Source organism: Argopecten irradians, chromosome 8, assembly GCF_041381155.1.
Source record: "Argopecten irradians isolate NY chromosome 8, Ai_NY, whole genome shotgun sequence".
Classification (NCBI taxonomy): Eukaryota; Metazoa; Mollusca; class Bivalvia; order Pectinida; family Pectinidae; genus Argopecten; species Argopecten irradians.
Window position 1 is genome coordinate 23,557,064 of NC_091141.1, and position 15,482 is coordinate 23,572,545.

At 33.5% G+C, this 15,482-nt stretch overlaps 1 protein-coding gene across 1 annotated transcript in view; it reads right to left on the reverse strand.

Moving 5' to 3' along the window:
* Nucleotides 1-175: 175 nt before the first annotated feature.
* LOC138329729 (uncharacterized) overlaps nt 176-15,482 on the reverse strand; it is a 28,871-nt gene continuing 13,564 nt past the window's right edge. Inside the window, 11 exon segments of the mRNA XM_069277015.1 lie at nt 176-5,206; nt 5,680-5,758; nt 6,510-6,590; nt 6,592-7,941; nt 8,412-8,615; nt 9,261-9,393; nt 10,057-10,282; nt 10,802-11,004; nt 11,411-11,633; nt 12,294-12,417; nt 12,904-13,000. Coding sequence (XP_069133116.1) covers nt 4,920-5,206; nt 5,680-5,758; nt 6,510-6,590; nt 6,592-7,941; nt 8,412-8,615; nt 9,261-9,393; nt 10,057-10,282; nt 10,802-11,004; nt 11,411-11,633; nt 12,294-12,417; nt 12,904-13,000 — 3,007 coding nt within the window. The 3' untranslated portion in view covers nt 176-4,919.

Below are 15,482 nucleotides of genomic sequence, written 5' to 3' on the forward strand. Positions count from 1 at the left end.
ATACCCATGCAGGAAACACAACAAAAACTGAAACTACAAAAAGCAAGTTTTTCTGTGTCCATATCTTGTATTGGTAGACGACGCGACGAACAACAGATGCTATGCCACTGCAACAGCTCATGATCACTGGTTCTTTAGGCCTGGCGAACTCAAAGCTAATAAAAAATGACATCCATTTTGGCATAAAAAAGTTTTAATATTTGAATGCATAAAAACCATTTTCAAAATGGCATTTGTCCAAACATTAAAATCTTAACAAAGCAACTTGAATTGGACAGCAATGATTTTGGAACAGTTGAAGATTTAGACCATTCTTTTTTTAGTTTTCTTCAACAGGATTAAATACATACAGTACGATCACATCAACATAAAACCAGATATTTTCTAGTACAACTCAGAACACTTCATTAATCATTAAATGATATTCTCAAAATAATCATAGATACAATTTGGACTTGATGAAGGATGTTTGATTGAATCCCTTACACCCTTACAATATCATCAATTAAAGGGATTTAAAACGTAAGACACAGCAACACTGACAGTTGACATTTAATTAAACAAATACCAACAGCAAGAAATGATGTCATGTTTACAAAATTAATATCATCATTAATAGGATTTTGATGTTCTCCTGTTAGCTGACAGGAATAGGGATCTTTAATCTAAACGAAATAAAGATTATTACATTGTAAGATTTCAATTAATGAAGCAAGACACACTTTTATAAAGACATCTGAGGACAGAAAATATGAATTTAGAAAAAAAAACTTTTGACGATTTCAGAATGTTTGACTCAGTTTAAGAAGGCCAAAGATAGTTTGACAGAATAAGAAACAGGAAAAATTAAATGTGTTCATGGCCATTTAACCAGTTACAAAAAAAATTGATGATTAATGTCCTAGACTCAGTTAAAACTGGGACAAGAACTAAGACTCGTCAAAATATCATTCTTATAAGTATTGTTTCACAAACTTGTATATGAAAAAAAGACAGTATGCATACAGGCCATTGAAAATACATTTTGTATATGATTATCAAACTTGTGTACAACTTTGTCCTTAAGAAGTTCTACCATGATAATAGTTTGTGTAATTTGCACAAAATAAAATTGGAAGTTGGGGATGCACATATTTCATTAATGTAAAAGGTTTCAAAATTTTACGAGATAAAAATGCCCATTCTGCGTTTCTGTTGATCTTTGAATGATAAAGTACTGCTCTAATTATTCGATATACTCCATGAGGTTTTTAATGACATTTTCTGTGGTAAATCAGTTAATACATAATTAACATTTCTATAAAACAATTTGTTAGCATCTAATGATTTGGTTATTGAATTGGAAAAATGACAAAATGTTTTTTTTTTAAGATAACTGCTATTAATAGCACTATTCTAAAAGGATTTACAAAGAATTTCCAAACAATGGTTAGTCACAAACAAAGAATCAAAATTACACAAATACCCTGCGCTAATCACAAATTAACTATTAATATTCATGTCATAACCTGATATGATTTTATTTAGTAATGGAATGTACAGACATCACATATTCAGTGTAAAATTAATGCTATTATTTCATAAATGAATACATGTATTGACATCTCATATTCAGTGTAAAATTAATGCTATTATTTCATAAATGAATACATGTATTGACATCTCATATTCAGTGTAAAATTAATGCTATTATTTCATAAATGAATACATGTATTGACATATGAATAATTATAAATAAAGTATAATGTGATAATGCTGTATCTACGGGGCAAGTTGGTTTAGGCACAGTTTGTTATCAAATCAATTTAATTCATATCATCCTGTTATGCATTCTTTTCTTACATATTGGAATATAACCTGTTAAGATCAAGATTTTTTTTGTATGAATCCAATCTCAAAGATATTTCCAATCAAAACTGAAAATGTCGTTAAAACAGTAAGTCCCTCGCCTTAAGGTGAACTCAGGCAGGATTTGAAGGGATAGGAGTTTCATTGTTGAAAAAACCCAAAAATTGGTTACTATCCAACCAGAATATTGATATAAATTCTGACCAAAATGCAAAAAATACATACTAATGTTGCAGTTAAAAATCCCCCATTTATTTTTGATAGAAAAAATACACAACTTCTTCAGCTTCCATATCACAAAACAAGACCAGAGGGCTATGAATATAACACTCTAATTCCATGGCTGGGCATAGAAAGTATGATATCAACTCTATTTTTTAAATTCTACAAAAAAATGGATAATATTACTAATAGAGTGAAAAGTTGTTTTAAGTATTTCATATTAAAACTATTGACTATCAAATTTTGAGGGAAAGAAATACATTGCTGGCAATTAAAGGAAACTTTTTTTCCCATGACACCAAGCAAACTTTCTGAAATTCTTATATGTATGCTGTATTATCTCATATGAAATTTGTCTGATGTTTGCTCATATAAGGTAGAGATTGTCAAGGGAGATATTCAGTTCTAATTCATTTAATGCAAACCATGATACATTATCTTATTGTAGCATAAAATATTAATACACAAAACAGTAATTTGTTGTAAAGGGAAATAACTGTGTAGTGTATGTAATATGACATACAACCTTAACTGTTAAACCTGATTCTGTGTTTTACAGTCTTGACCTACTACCAAATTTCGAATGGAAGGAATTCTAGAGATCTAGAAACTCACAGACCTATGGCTAGAATATGGTAACAATAATCTTTGACCTAGTTGAGGTAGCAGAGAAGATCTAGGGAATGTTGCTCAAGGTTGAAGACCAAGTGCAACAGTTCCATAGGTTTTACTACCAGTAAGGGTAATTGATTTGACTGTTCCTATAATCCAGCTGTGAAAGGTTATATATATGTAGTATGTTTGGCACACAGTTAACGTTCCTAGCTCACAACAAACCTATCGGGCAATCAGAACTCTTCGAATGTAACTGTTGTACATTGACCTCAGATGTGAGCCAAGGGCATCCATTTTTAAACTAAGGGACTTTTTTCATAACAACTGGTTACCTCTGAGGACACAACCCCTTGAAAAGTGTCTGTATCAATGTTGTGTGTTGTCCGTCTTGAAGGAGAAATTGTTACATTCAATTTCTTAAAATACGACTGCATAAATATAACATTTCAATAACTATTAATTTTTTTATGCGTAGTTAGGGTGTAGTTAGAGTTTCCAGAGAGGAAAATGTTTGATTTTCTTACATATTTATACACCTATCGCATCCGAGGTAATGTTTTACATCTGAGGAGTTCCGAGTGACATATCAGGGAAGATAACTTACAAGTCATAGTAAAATGTCTTGGGACAACTATGCATATATAGGCTTTAAAGTGAGACAACAAAATCACATGTCATGGTTAAATGTTTGACCAATGATATCTATAGCCTTTTAACCTCAACTTCAATTACCAAGGGAGCTAATTTTAGCAAGTAACATGGTTGAAAAAGGCCATCAAGCAGATAATCTTACCAATTAACATATTCGTGAAAGATAAGTAAAGCATAATCACAATAGTTGGTGTAAGGTAGTATTTTAAATTTAGATTTCTTCAGTCACCCCTGAAATTTAATAATGATCCTTTAATTAACTAACAATCACAATAGTTGGTGTAAGGTAGTATGTTAAATTTAGATTTCTTCAGTCACCCCTGAAATTAGAAGTGTTTAAATATAACTTCAGGAATGAATGAGTTGTCTATCACTTTTATCACAATACACAGGCATATATATATATATACATAATATGAACAATATATCAGTTTTGTACGATGGAATTTGGCTTTTGTGATTCGATCGTCATCATTATAATTATAAATATATATAAAATATCTAAAAATCAAATGTCATTTGACAATGTACATAATATATTAAAAAACTTTGGAATGATTGATATATATGAAAAATGCATCTAAAAGTGAAAAATAATAACATTGTTAAATTCAATTATTCAATAAATATTTCATAAAATATCACAGACGACATAGATTCAATTTTAAAAACAACTTAAATATTATAAAACCTTACAGAAATAATAATCAATCTGGCCTTACTTTAAGGAACATACATTTAAAAGTACAAATGTAATCTACAATTAAATGTCAATTTGATTGACAATTTGGACATTTATATCATTATATTGAATTACCAATATGACAATGAGATCTGACAGGAATAGAATGTTATTTACGTTCTGATTCAGTTGGTAAATGATGCAAACAACTTAAACACTGAAGATATAGACGATATCGACCAATATAGGATATTTCTGTATAAACTAATAAAACTCCACCAAAAAGGGTGAATAGTAACCATTAAATTAAAATTTCTATATCATACCAACCAGATATGTTTGAGTCACCTGTTGACTATATATAATAGTTGGTATGCAGTAATTATCTTTAGCTGAGCTTAGAAACATTATCTTGTATTATAACCAGATACATTTGTCTCAAGAAGTCTAAATATAGCTCCATATCGGTCCAAAAACACACTTTTTAAATGTGTTTAAGATTGGTAAAATAAACGGGAAGACATTAAAATGTTTTGATTCATCAAATAATAGAAGGCTTTAAAACATTTTTTCAAGTCTTTGATAACAGGCACTTAAATATCACACATAGTACGTGTAGTTCTAACACAGAGCTCTACAATTAACACAAAACTGGCATTACAATCATAGAACAAAAATAGAGATTCTTTTTTATTAGGCGAGTTGTCTACCCTTACCCGACAGCACCAGGCAAATTTAATTGGGACGTCCATGGACACTATAAATAATTCTAATCAAAAGGCACTTGATTGTCAAAAATATCCTCAAATGAGCATGAGTATCTTTGTGGTTTTCTTGTTCACCAAATGCATTATTTGAATTAGTAGAATGTCTCATTTTTTCTTTGAGTTAGCAGGATATCTCATTTCTTGTTAGCATCTATTCTCATTTTTTGCACTTTTTTCTTTGCAGCGTATCTCCTCCAGGTTCTCTGAATCACTTCTGCAGAGGCCCGAGCTTTCCGTATCTTATTAACACGATCTTTCTGCTGCTGTACTTTCGTCATGAACACATCTTCAGCTTTCTCCTCGGGTAAAGCGGTTACCTGTGTTGCTGCTGGCGATTCCTCCCACACAAGTTGTCCCTTCTTCCCTCCAGGGAGATTACTCTGGTCGTATTCTTTCAAGTTCTCATCAAGGGTGCGTTTGGCTGATTGGCAACAAAAATGACATTTTAAGGAAATTTGACAAAAATTATTATTTCTAGAAAAAACTTTATGTATGTAAACAGTTTTACAATTGAATATAATAATGGTAAGATATCATCTCATGGAAAAGCTTTAAAAAAACCACAACCCCCCCCCCCAAAAAAAAAAAACAACACAGCAAACAAATAAATATTGTTGTCATAAAGAGTCATTGAATTTCCACAGTTTTGAAGTCTACTAAATAAAATATAATAACTTAAATTTCAGAATATATTCAAGGCTAATTAAATTTGATTTTCATGGACTTAACTGAACTTTTCAGAAGTTTTCTTATCTAAATTCTTATGATGTAAGTTTTAAGCTTTTTCATCGCTATCACTGGTGTCTCAAATTTTCATTTTCTGTCATTCAATTTTAGCAATAGAAAATAACTGATTTAAAATTACTGTTAAATGTACGCTACTTTGGTACCTACCTTTGGCTCGCTTTCTTGGTTTACGTCGTTGTTTCTTCTCAGGTGTCTGCATTCCGAGTTTGGCATGGATTGATGCTTGCTGTGGGTATGATAAGAAACAGTTATAATTATTGGTCATTTACATAAAATTTCTGCATGAATTACTTAGAGAATAATGTGCAGAAAATTTGAACCTGGTTTTATCACCGTTACAAAAAATTTTAACTTAAATTTCTGGTTCTGTTATCTACAATGTACATATTTGGTAATATCATATTAACTTCCAGGACCATTTATAGACAATGCCAAGTTTAGGATTTTGAGAAAATGTGATTATCCAGAGGAAAACCAACAACCTATACCTGTCCAGTGCTTTACAAATGCCTTACTTGGGTTTCAATTCAAACTATCAACCATGAAGTGAAAAGAAAGAGGAACATGTATGATGTCAGCATAGACATTGATACCTAGCTACAAAGGAGCATCAACCACACAGCATCAGTAGTGTGTTGGTAAAAATGAGTCCAAGTACAGTATGTTTTCTGAGAATAATTTACAGTTTGTATCCTTGTATAGCCTTTGATCAACAACCTTTAGGTTATAAGGTAATTAACAAAAGGTATAGTGTATTGAACAATACACATGCTTGACTTACAGTAAAATCTCAATATCTCAAACTCATATAATTAGCTTAGAGACCCTGATTAATTTGAAATTTGGGTTGGATCTGCTGACTTTGAGTTAAAAACACTGAATTTGAACACTTGGTTACTTTGGTACTGCTGACTGTTAACGATGTTTGACACGATTTTACTTCCATTAATTAGTATTAGATTTCAATATAAACCTACCCTGGCTTCAGGTCCCCAGGCCTTCGTGTTACGACTGTTTGGCCACAGATCAATGTCACTGTCCTCTTGGCTATATTTAACTTCTGGACGCCTCTCTTGAGATTCGGCTGCGGCCTCGACTACGACCACGACTCTCTTGCTGATGGGCACGCATCAGTGATTCCAGCATGGCTTCATCGTCAGACCAATTCGCCTGGCGCTCACGACTTCCTCCAGCACGTTCCCGACTTCCACCCGCCCGATCACGACTTCTACTTCCACCTCCTTGACTCCGCCCCCTTTCCTGACTCATCCCTCGTCTGTCTGGACTCCTACCCTTCCGTACAGGACTTCGCCCCTGTCGAACATCCCTGGGTTGTTTTGCAGAGCCACTGAGGGGGTACGGAGAGGTATAATAAGGACTCTGTACACGTGCCTTACGAGAATTTGTTTTAGGATTACCACCTGTCCTTGCATACTGATCATAATCGTCATAATCATAATACACATTCTGATCTTCTCGCTCCAGCATGTTAGCCAGAGCAGCATCAAATGTTTGCGATGATAAACCCATCTTACGTCCATCAAACTTATCTCCCGCACCCATACCGTACACATATTCACTCGGCATAACAGTGTCTCTAGGATCAGATTCATAACCATTTACAATTTCTGGTTCAGATTCATATGCAGTTTGTTTTCGCTGAGATTTCCTTGAACTTGATTTAAAATCATCAGTCATCCCAACTCCGTTTTCTGTCGGCCAAGCACCATTCTCGGCTGGAAGGCCATTAGGAAGCACTGTTTGTCCATTCCCAAGATCAAATCGAACACTCTGAGCTGTGCTGGGTCGGGAATATGAAGACTCCCACCGCGACGTCGGATCTTTGTCCCGTTTCTTTTGAGCGTAGAAATCAGAATCAGGTATAGACCTCATGCTCTTACTCGAGCTAGGCCGCCCATCAAAATTATTACTTCCTGTGGTACGATTTGTTTGACTGGTACCAGGCACATTATCATTTACTAAACTCTCTGTATACTCTGTCCGTACAGTTTGTCGAGTTTGTGGAATATCATTGTATGGCACTGTAGTGAAATGAGTCCTAGTTGTCTGTCGGGTCCCTGGTGGCTCAGTTTGCCGTGTTCCAGGAGGCTCTGGAGGAGCCGTGTACTGTGTTCGTGCTGTCTGTCGGGTCGCGGGATGAACGTCTGATGTCTTGGCCCGATCTTTGTTCTGTGGTACGTTATATTCTCCGTTCGCGGCTAGATGTCCAGGAGCTGTACGAGTTGTCCGATGTCCTTCCTCCTCACTAACATAACCACGGCCATCTGCCGTTCGAGACATTCGTAGCATTTCTTTAAACTGTTTTAATTTCTCACGAGTTGCTGCTTCTCTCATTTCCAGATGTTTATTGTAGATCCAGGCTTTCTCATGATCTATCTCTGTGTGTACCTGTTAACACAAAGGAAAGTTCAGAAATGGTCAGCTCTAGCTACTATACATTATGCACTTAAAAAAATATTTTCAGCATAATTTGCACATAACGGATAATAATACATTGCAAGTATTGAGTTGGAATGTATGTGCATCATATCGTAAAGATGATCTAGAATCAGGAAATTAAGAAAAGTCAGAGATAATGTGAAACACATAATCTGCAACCATAACATATCAACAGGCTAAATATGGTCTTTGATGTGAAAGATTTTTTATATTCTGTAACTAAAAAGCCCTATAAAGCCATGATAGTAGGTCAAATAACTCATTCACCACTGAGGAAACACTAAGTCTCTTCTAAATCAAAGAATAGAATAGTCCATTATGAAATTTCAAGGGTGAATGTGTAAAAAAACATTTTTAAAGTACATTGTACCTGGTAGCATTTTAAGCCATTAATGAAATTCATCCATGATCACACCTACCTTTTCCTGTTTCTTTTCCTGAGTTTTAAGCATTTCGAACACCTGCCGAGTGTTGAGACTGCCGTCACGGTTGCGGTATTTCCCGTACTGTTCTTTCATGGTTGGTTTCTCCACACTTTGTAGTTCCTGTTGAAACTCCTCCGAATGTTTCTGTAGTTGACTTCTCTTCTCCTCTAAAACTTCCAACTTCTTGTCAAACTTGTTCTATATATATCAAAGTATAAATATCCCATTATGTGCCAATAAACAGTTTAAATAGCGTATTCACTGTAATAATTCATATATATATATATATATATAGTGCCAAGGAATACAATGCTAACGTTATATTAACATCAAACAGTTGTAAAACATCATTAAATCCTTCATCTAAAGGAGGGGGTGGGAGGGGTGACTTTAAATGCTTTTCTAGAAGAGGGTCAAGAGGGGAAGGGAGCTTATGGAAGGAGGGACTCTAATTATGGCAAATATGGTACATATTAGACTGAGCTGAATTTAATGGATGGTTGACCCTCATATTTCTTTTATATAAATTGAACATTAATAATAATTTATTTGAAAGTGTGTTACTAAGCATTACCCTTTTCTTTTCAGATTATATCCACAACAATTTTGATTGACATTGCAATCCTGCAATAGTGGCATTGGCAGTGGACAAAATTGATATAAAGATCAAAGGTCAAATTCTGAAAGCTTCCAAATTAGGACATGGCGGTCATCTTGACCTATAGCGAGATCTTGGAACTGCTCACTAAGACATCAAATGTGTCACTATAAGATACTTATATATTGCAGGTACAATGGAGTAATCTTTATGTGAGATTAGACTATTATTACAGTAAAACTAACCTGTCGTCTACGCAGCTGTTTTTCTACCAGTTTCTCACGTTCTATAAGACTAGGGTCCGCCTCCGTCGTCTCAAGCTGTGTTACATATGCATGCTGATCGTCCACCTGTTCCTTGGTAACATTCAGCTTGTTCCTAAAATAGTAACAATTTTTACAGTTAATGACCTAATTAGAACCAGTATCCTCAAGTCAACATTTTCCTGAAAATGGCATGCAAGGTTTGGTTAATAAGGTTTAACATTGTATCTACTGCCTGGGACATTTAAGGACAGCCTTGTATGTGTGTAATGTGTTACGTTATGTATGTTTTGGGAGGCTGTGGTATGTTTGTCTTTCTCCTTTTTATAGAGGAAATCTTTTTATAGTGCTATCTCACTGAAGCATGCTGCCGGAGACAAAGAACTAGAACACTCCATCGATCACATTATACATACTATCATTCACGTGAGGTCTGTCCCTTATCAATAAGCTATTGTAAGATATATAATGTATTTTAACAGTTATTCAACACAACCATGAGTATAACATTTTTACAAAACAATAAATGACCAGCAATAATTGCATTTTGAATGTGGTATTCTGCATTTACATAAAATAGATTTATCTACCTTTGCGTGTAGGTTTTGATTGACACGTCATGTTTCTGTAAGCGTAACGTCACATTTTTCTGTGGAAAACCATGTAATTTTCACTCTCAAAATGATGGCGTCACAATTAATACTATTTTTGGACAACTATGTTTATGATCCTCTCATTGATAGTATAATGGAATTCCTTGGTTTATCTCTTTTCATACCTGATTTGTTCCTCTACAATATCAAGCTCCTGTTCGGCGAGTCCTATTTTCATCTCGACCAGTTCTCCTTCCTTCTCTAGTTGAGCCTGTTGTAGTGTCTCCACCTTGTTATTAAGTTTCTTTATCTCCTTCACACGTTTCTGCTCAAATGGCGACTGATATTTCCCTCGTCTTGATTTGGAGACTAACATCTGTGACAAGGTTCGCTCAGGTTTTACTCTCTCTTCTGAAACATACAAACAGTTATGAAAAACTCCTTTTAAGGCCCACTACCTTTCTGGAGCAAAATAAAGGTTTCTAAAAAACATAAATAACATCAGAAAATATCAACTGATGGCCTAAGAGGAGGTTACAACACTAAACATATGCATGATTTCCTGTGTAATATATGATAACAGTGGACAGTCGTTTTGCTATTTTACCGTTCGGGGCAGTGATAGTCTTTGCGGTGAGTTAGGACGGACCGCGGGAAACATAAGACGACTCTTCAAAATTTATCAATCTCATTTTACTATCCCATTTTAAGAATAAAAAGTTGTGTAAGAAAGGAAGTGGGCCTTTAAAAGATAATTTGGTAATCAAGTAAATTTGACTTTTTCACACATATTACCTGAAAATACAATATTGACCGTTAAAGAATTTTATGGATTACTTAATGATTTTTAATTGAATTTTAACAACCTTTTGATGTTGTTTTAATGGCTTAGTCTCTTCATTCATTATTTAACATACTGGAGTTATCTACCTTGAGGCTGTTCGTTGTTTGTTTCCTCTGTCGTAGTCTGAGCCAAGTCATCCACGACCGGTATAGCCGGATGTTTAGTACTATTTGTGTTGGTAACGTTACGATGTGGTTGTTGTCTGGGCCTCTGTGGCTGTCGGGGTTTGGGCTCGGGCTCAACTATTGGGTTATCCCAAGCATTTGTGATAGGAAAATCCACCGTTTTCCTTATCAATGAAAAAAAAAAAAAAAAAAAAATGGATAAATTCTTGATCTGCTATACAATGTAATCAAGTAAGTACAGTCAAACCTGTTTTAAGTAAAAAGTGAAATTTTTGATCCACGGAAATAACTTTGATTACATTATATAGAAAAGAAGAAACCAATCAAGTAAAACTGCCTAGAATTGAGAGTCAGAGACTGCTTTATGAGACCATATTCTTTTGGCTCCAAACGGTCAATTTCAGTATAATTTGACTTAGCTGTGTACTGGGCTGGGAACACTTTCCAAGTATTTGGATTATCAAGGGTCCACTGTATAGTTAATGATCATTTTGCTATAAAGACAATTTTCATTTGATTCTTAGGTGCTGTTTATATACAGTCAGGTATTTAACACAATATTACACTTACTCTCTATCCATCTTTCCTGGTTCTGTGTGACGTTTTGATGGTTGTTCACGAGATACTTTCTCTTTACGTTTACGATGGACAGCCTCGTCGGCGCTGTGGTAACCGTCCGGGACTCCCTGAGTAATTTGTGGGTAATCATGGTCCAACATATTATAGTTGCCGTCCGTTATCACACGTTTCAGGATCTTCAGGCATTCTCGGAATTTATAAGGACTTGTTATACCTTATAGAAGAAAAGAAAATACTATTATTTACAAATCAGCAATACCAAAATAAATCAAACTAGACAAAATACAGTCAAACTAGACAAGATATAGTCAAACTAGACAAAATACAGCCGAACTTTGACAAAATACAGCTGAACTTTGACAAAATACAGTCAAACTAGACAAAATACAATCACCTAAACCTCATTAACTCTTAACCCTGTTAACCCTTAACCCCATTAACCCTGAACCTCATTAACTCTTAACCCTGTTAAACCTTAACCCCATTAACCCTAAACCTCATTAACTCTTAACCCTGTTAACCCTTAACCCCATTAACCCTGAACCTCATTAACTCTTAACCCTGTTAACCCTTAACCCCATTAACCCTAAACCTCATTAACTCTTAACCCTGTTAACCCTTAACCCCATTAAACCTTGCACTAATACACATACTGTAAACCAGGTCATTCTCATGACTTCATTTCTCATTTCTCCGGTAAAAGACATATTTTCTATCACCCAAAAAATAAGAAAATACAAAAAAAATCATTGTTCACAAAAATGAGTTGGTTTAAAGTAGCTCAAAGACTCCATTCTTTAATACCATTAATCACTGCTTATAAGGTAGAATATGGTATTTTACAGGTACCAGGACACACTGCACCTGAACTCACCTGCAGTGACTGGATCCTTCAGCTGACCACCCAGATATCTGGACACTACTTGTCCACATAGAATTTTATCCTCGTCGGTCAGTTTGGCATTCATTTCCTCTATACTTAAGTTTGCACCCGTCTCCTATTGATAGAAAAGTATTCAGACACTTATGAATTTATTTATATCTTTTTTTTTTGCAAATTTAGATTACAATATAATGACTTACAATTAATTGCACATTAAAATACAAAGAGATTACTGACTTTTTCATTCCATTACATTGTGATTTCAAGATAAAAAGGGGAGATAATTCAGCTTTATATTTAATCTACTAATGAGGTTAATGTCAGACATGTGTCAATATACTTTAATTGATTATCAGGTTTAAGTAGTGACCCTTAAAACACAAATATCATTTGAGAAAAATATTAAATGTAGTAGCTAGTAGCTACCTAAATGAAACATTAGAGAAGCCTGCCTACCATTATTTAGTTTTTTTCATCAAGCATGATTTTATAAGTACTCATTGTCTTACATTTTAATAGGAACTGTTGCATATTCATTATGTATCATTTAGTATGATATACGTGTAAAGATATGATGGAATTATCATAATATTCTACATACCCTGGCGGCTCGTACACAGGACAATTCAGTTTCTAGTTCTGCAACTCTCTTCCGTAGCTTCTTAATTAATGTTTTCTCATCAACTTCCTCGTTTCTCCTATGAAAAGAGAAATAATTATCTAAATTTGATAAAAGTCTACATTCATGTACGATATATACCTGTATTAACTATAAATGAATTTGATATTACAGCTGGATGGAGTTTATAAGTTTCCCCAATCCCCATATCAAAGAATCCTCATGCTAAAATTAGCAATATCCATTAAAGTCAGTAAGATTAGCAGAGATACTGTTCCTTCAATTAAAATATACTGTGATGTTTTAATTGCTGTGATGTTCAAATTGAATTTGCTTTAAATACCTTCAAGAATTTAATTTTTTTTACAATAGAAGTTAGAAAAAGAAAAAACTTGATTTTGAAATAATTTCATATTCAATGAAAGGTATACAGAAATATCAACAAACCTGTGTATCCCCCATTATACCCAACATCGTGGCCCAAGTTATTGGGGGGCTTACATGTCGTACTTCTACATTATGAATATCGGTATAGGTATATATATATTGTTCACACAATTCTCTTTTGTTTGTTTGTTTGTCTGTTTGTTGATTAAGTCATTATAACACACAAACAAACTGCTGATTATATTGTCACACGAACATGTAATTAAAATATTCACACTATACATACTGTATATACACCACCGTTCAGCTATAATTGAAGTAAATATCCACAAATTTCGATATGCTAATATATTCTGTATATGCATATTAGAGTTATCTGCTCTTGCAGGTAGGTACATTTGTAGTGATTGTGACATCATGTATTTACGGGCGTAACATCATTTCTTTCAGAGAAAGTGACGTGAGCATTGCTTACAAAATGATGATATCACAACGGATACCTATACCTGCAAGGAAGGTAATTCTGTAATATATGCAAAGAAAAATACTGCAAAAGCTCATAATCATATGAATTTTTAAATGCTGATCATCATTACTGAACTCAATTATGTACACTAGTACTGTACCGTACCGTAATTCAACCAATAAGTGCCCTCCTTCCCTAAAAGCAACCCCCTCCCACTTTTCCAGACGACAAGTTTACTTACTTTTTACTTTTTTCAAGTTTTAATTAAATGGAAACTGAAAATATGAAGACAGTTTGTTTTGTTATTTTGTTTATTTTACTTCACTGATAATAAAATTTGACTTTGTAGTGATTAAATACACATTGAGTCAAATATGTCACTACAGCTTACTGATACTCAGTCATTTAGCATCTGGTAAAAAGTTTTCTTTTGTCTTTTTCTTTCTATGAAAATTTCACACACTTAATTACAGTTTTTGCAAAAAAAAAAAATCCAAAATTTGTTTTATTTTCTTAAAATTTTGCAAAAAAAAGATATTTTTAAATCAGTCACCCCCTAAAATTGTATACCACATGGTTCAATCAATTGAATTAAAAGAATTCAGCTGTATCTTTAAGGTTTAATTAACAAGTGTATTATCAATGCTTCTCTTATTTTTGGAATATTTACTACATCAACAGACCAATTAACAAAGTTTAAATAGTCTTCATTACACACAACTATAGCTGGAAGTCTCAAGGCTTAAGTGTTTTTAAAGCTTCTATACAACAAAAAGAGATTGTGTTTATGGTTGACTGACCAGCACGCTTGTCAGCATTTAAATTCAATAAAGTGTGAAATATAGTGACAAATATGCAATAATAGTAGCAAGTACAAATAATTGGTATGTATTTACAGGGACGTATACCGTTATATATACACTGAAGAATGGTTTGTGTTTATTTCAAAAACAAAAAAATGAATATTATTGAAAATATCTTATACTTTCAAAAAACCATCCTTGGTTTTCTTATTTTACTAACATGTGTTCTTTTCATATGCTCTAATTAACAGAAAAAGTTAACATAATGATAATACATGGAGCATCAAGGATGCATGCATTGTCAAAGTAAGGAATAATATCTTTTGATATAAATCATCAATAATAATTATTGCATAATAATTTCATTACCATAAAACCATTATTAATTCATTTATGATTTTTTGGACAAAAAATGGTGAAAAAAATCAAAGCAAAACCATAAAAAAATATAATAGAAAATAAAATGAAAATTAACAAATAAAAACATATTTCTGAAATACTACTATACCGAAACTTATTATGAAAGGTGACCATAATAAAAGGAAAACAAAATATGGTAAATCAAAGAAGAATTAGGTAACCATAGAGTGGGAATCCATTCTGTGACCTCTATAACTATCAATGGCTACTCTACGAACAATTGATCTTACTGGCTGTCGCTTTCAGTCCAGTTTAATTACATTACATATTTACATGGATAGTGGAAATGACAAAAGAATACTGATAGACGATACAGAAAATGTATATCTTAGTAGTCTTGTCTAAAGTGATAAGCATAGTAGTTTTAAAAGGGAGATAATTCAAGCAAAAGCATATAATTCTAAAATGGGAGGTAACGATAAATATGTATTTCATTTGGGAAAAAGGTAACTTGTGATATATGGGTCATTCTAATAGTATAATAC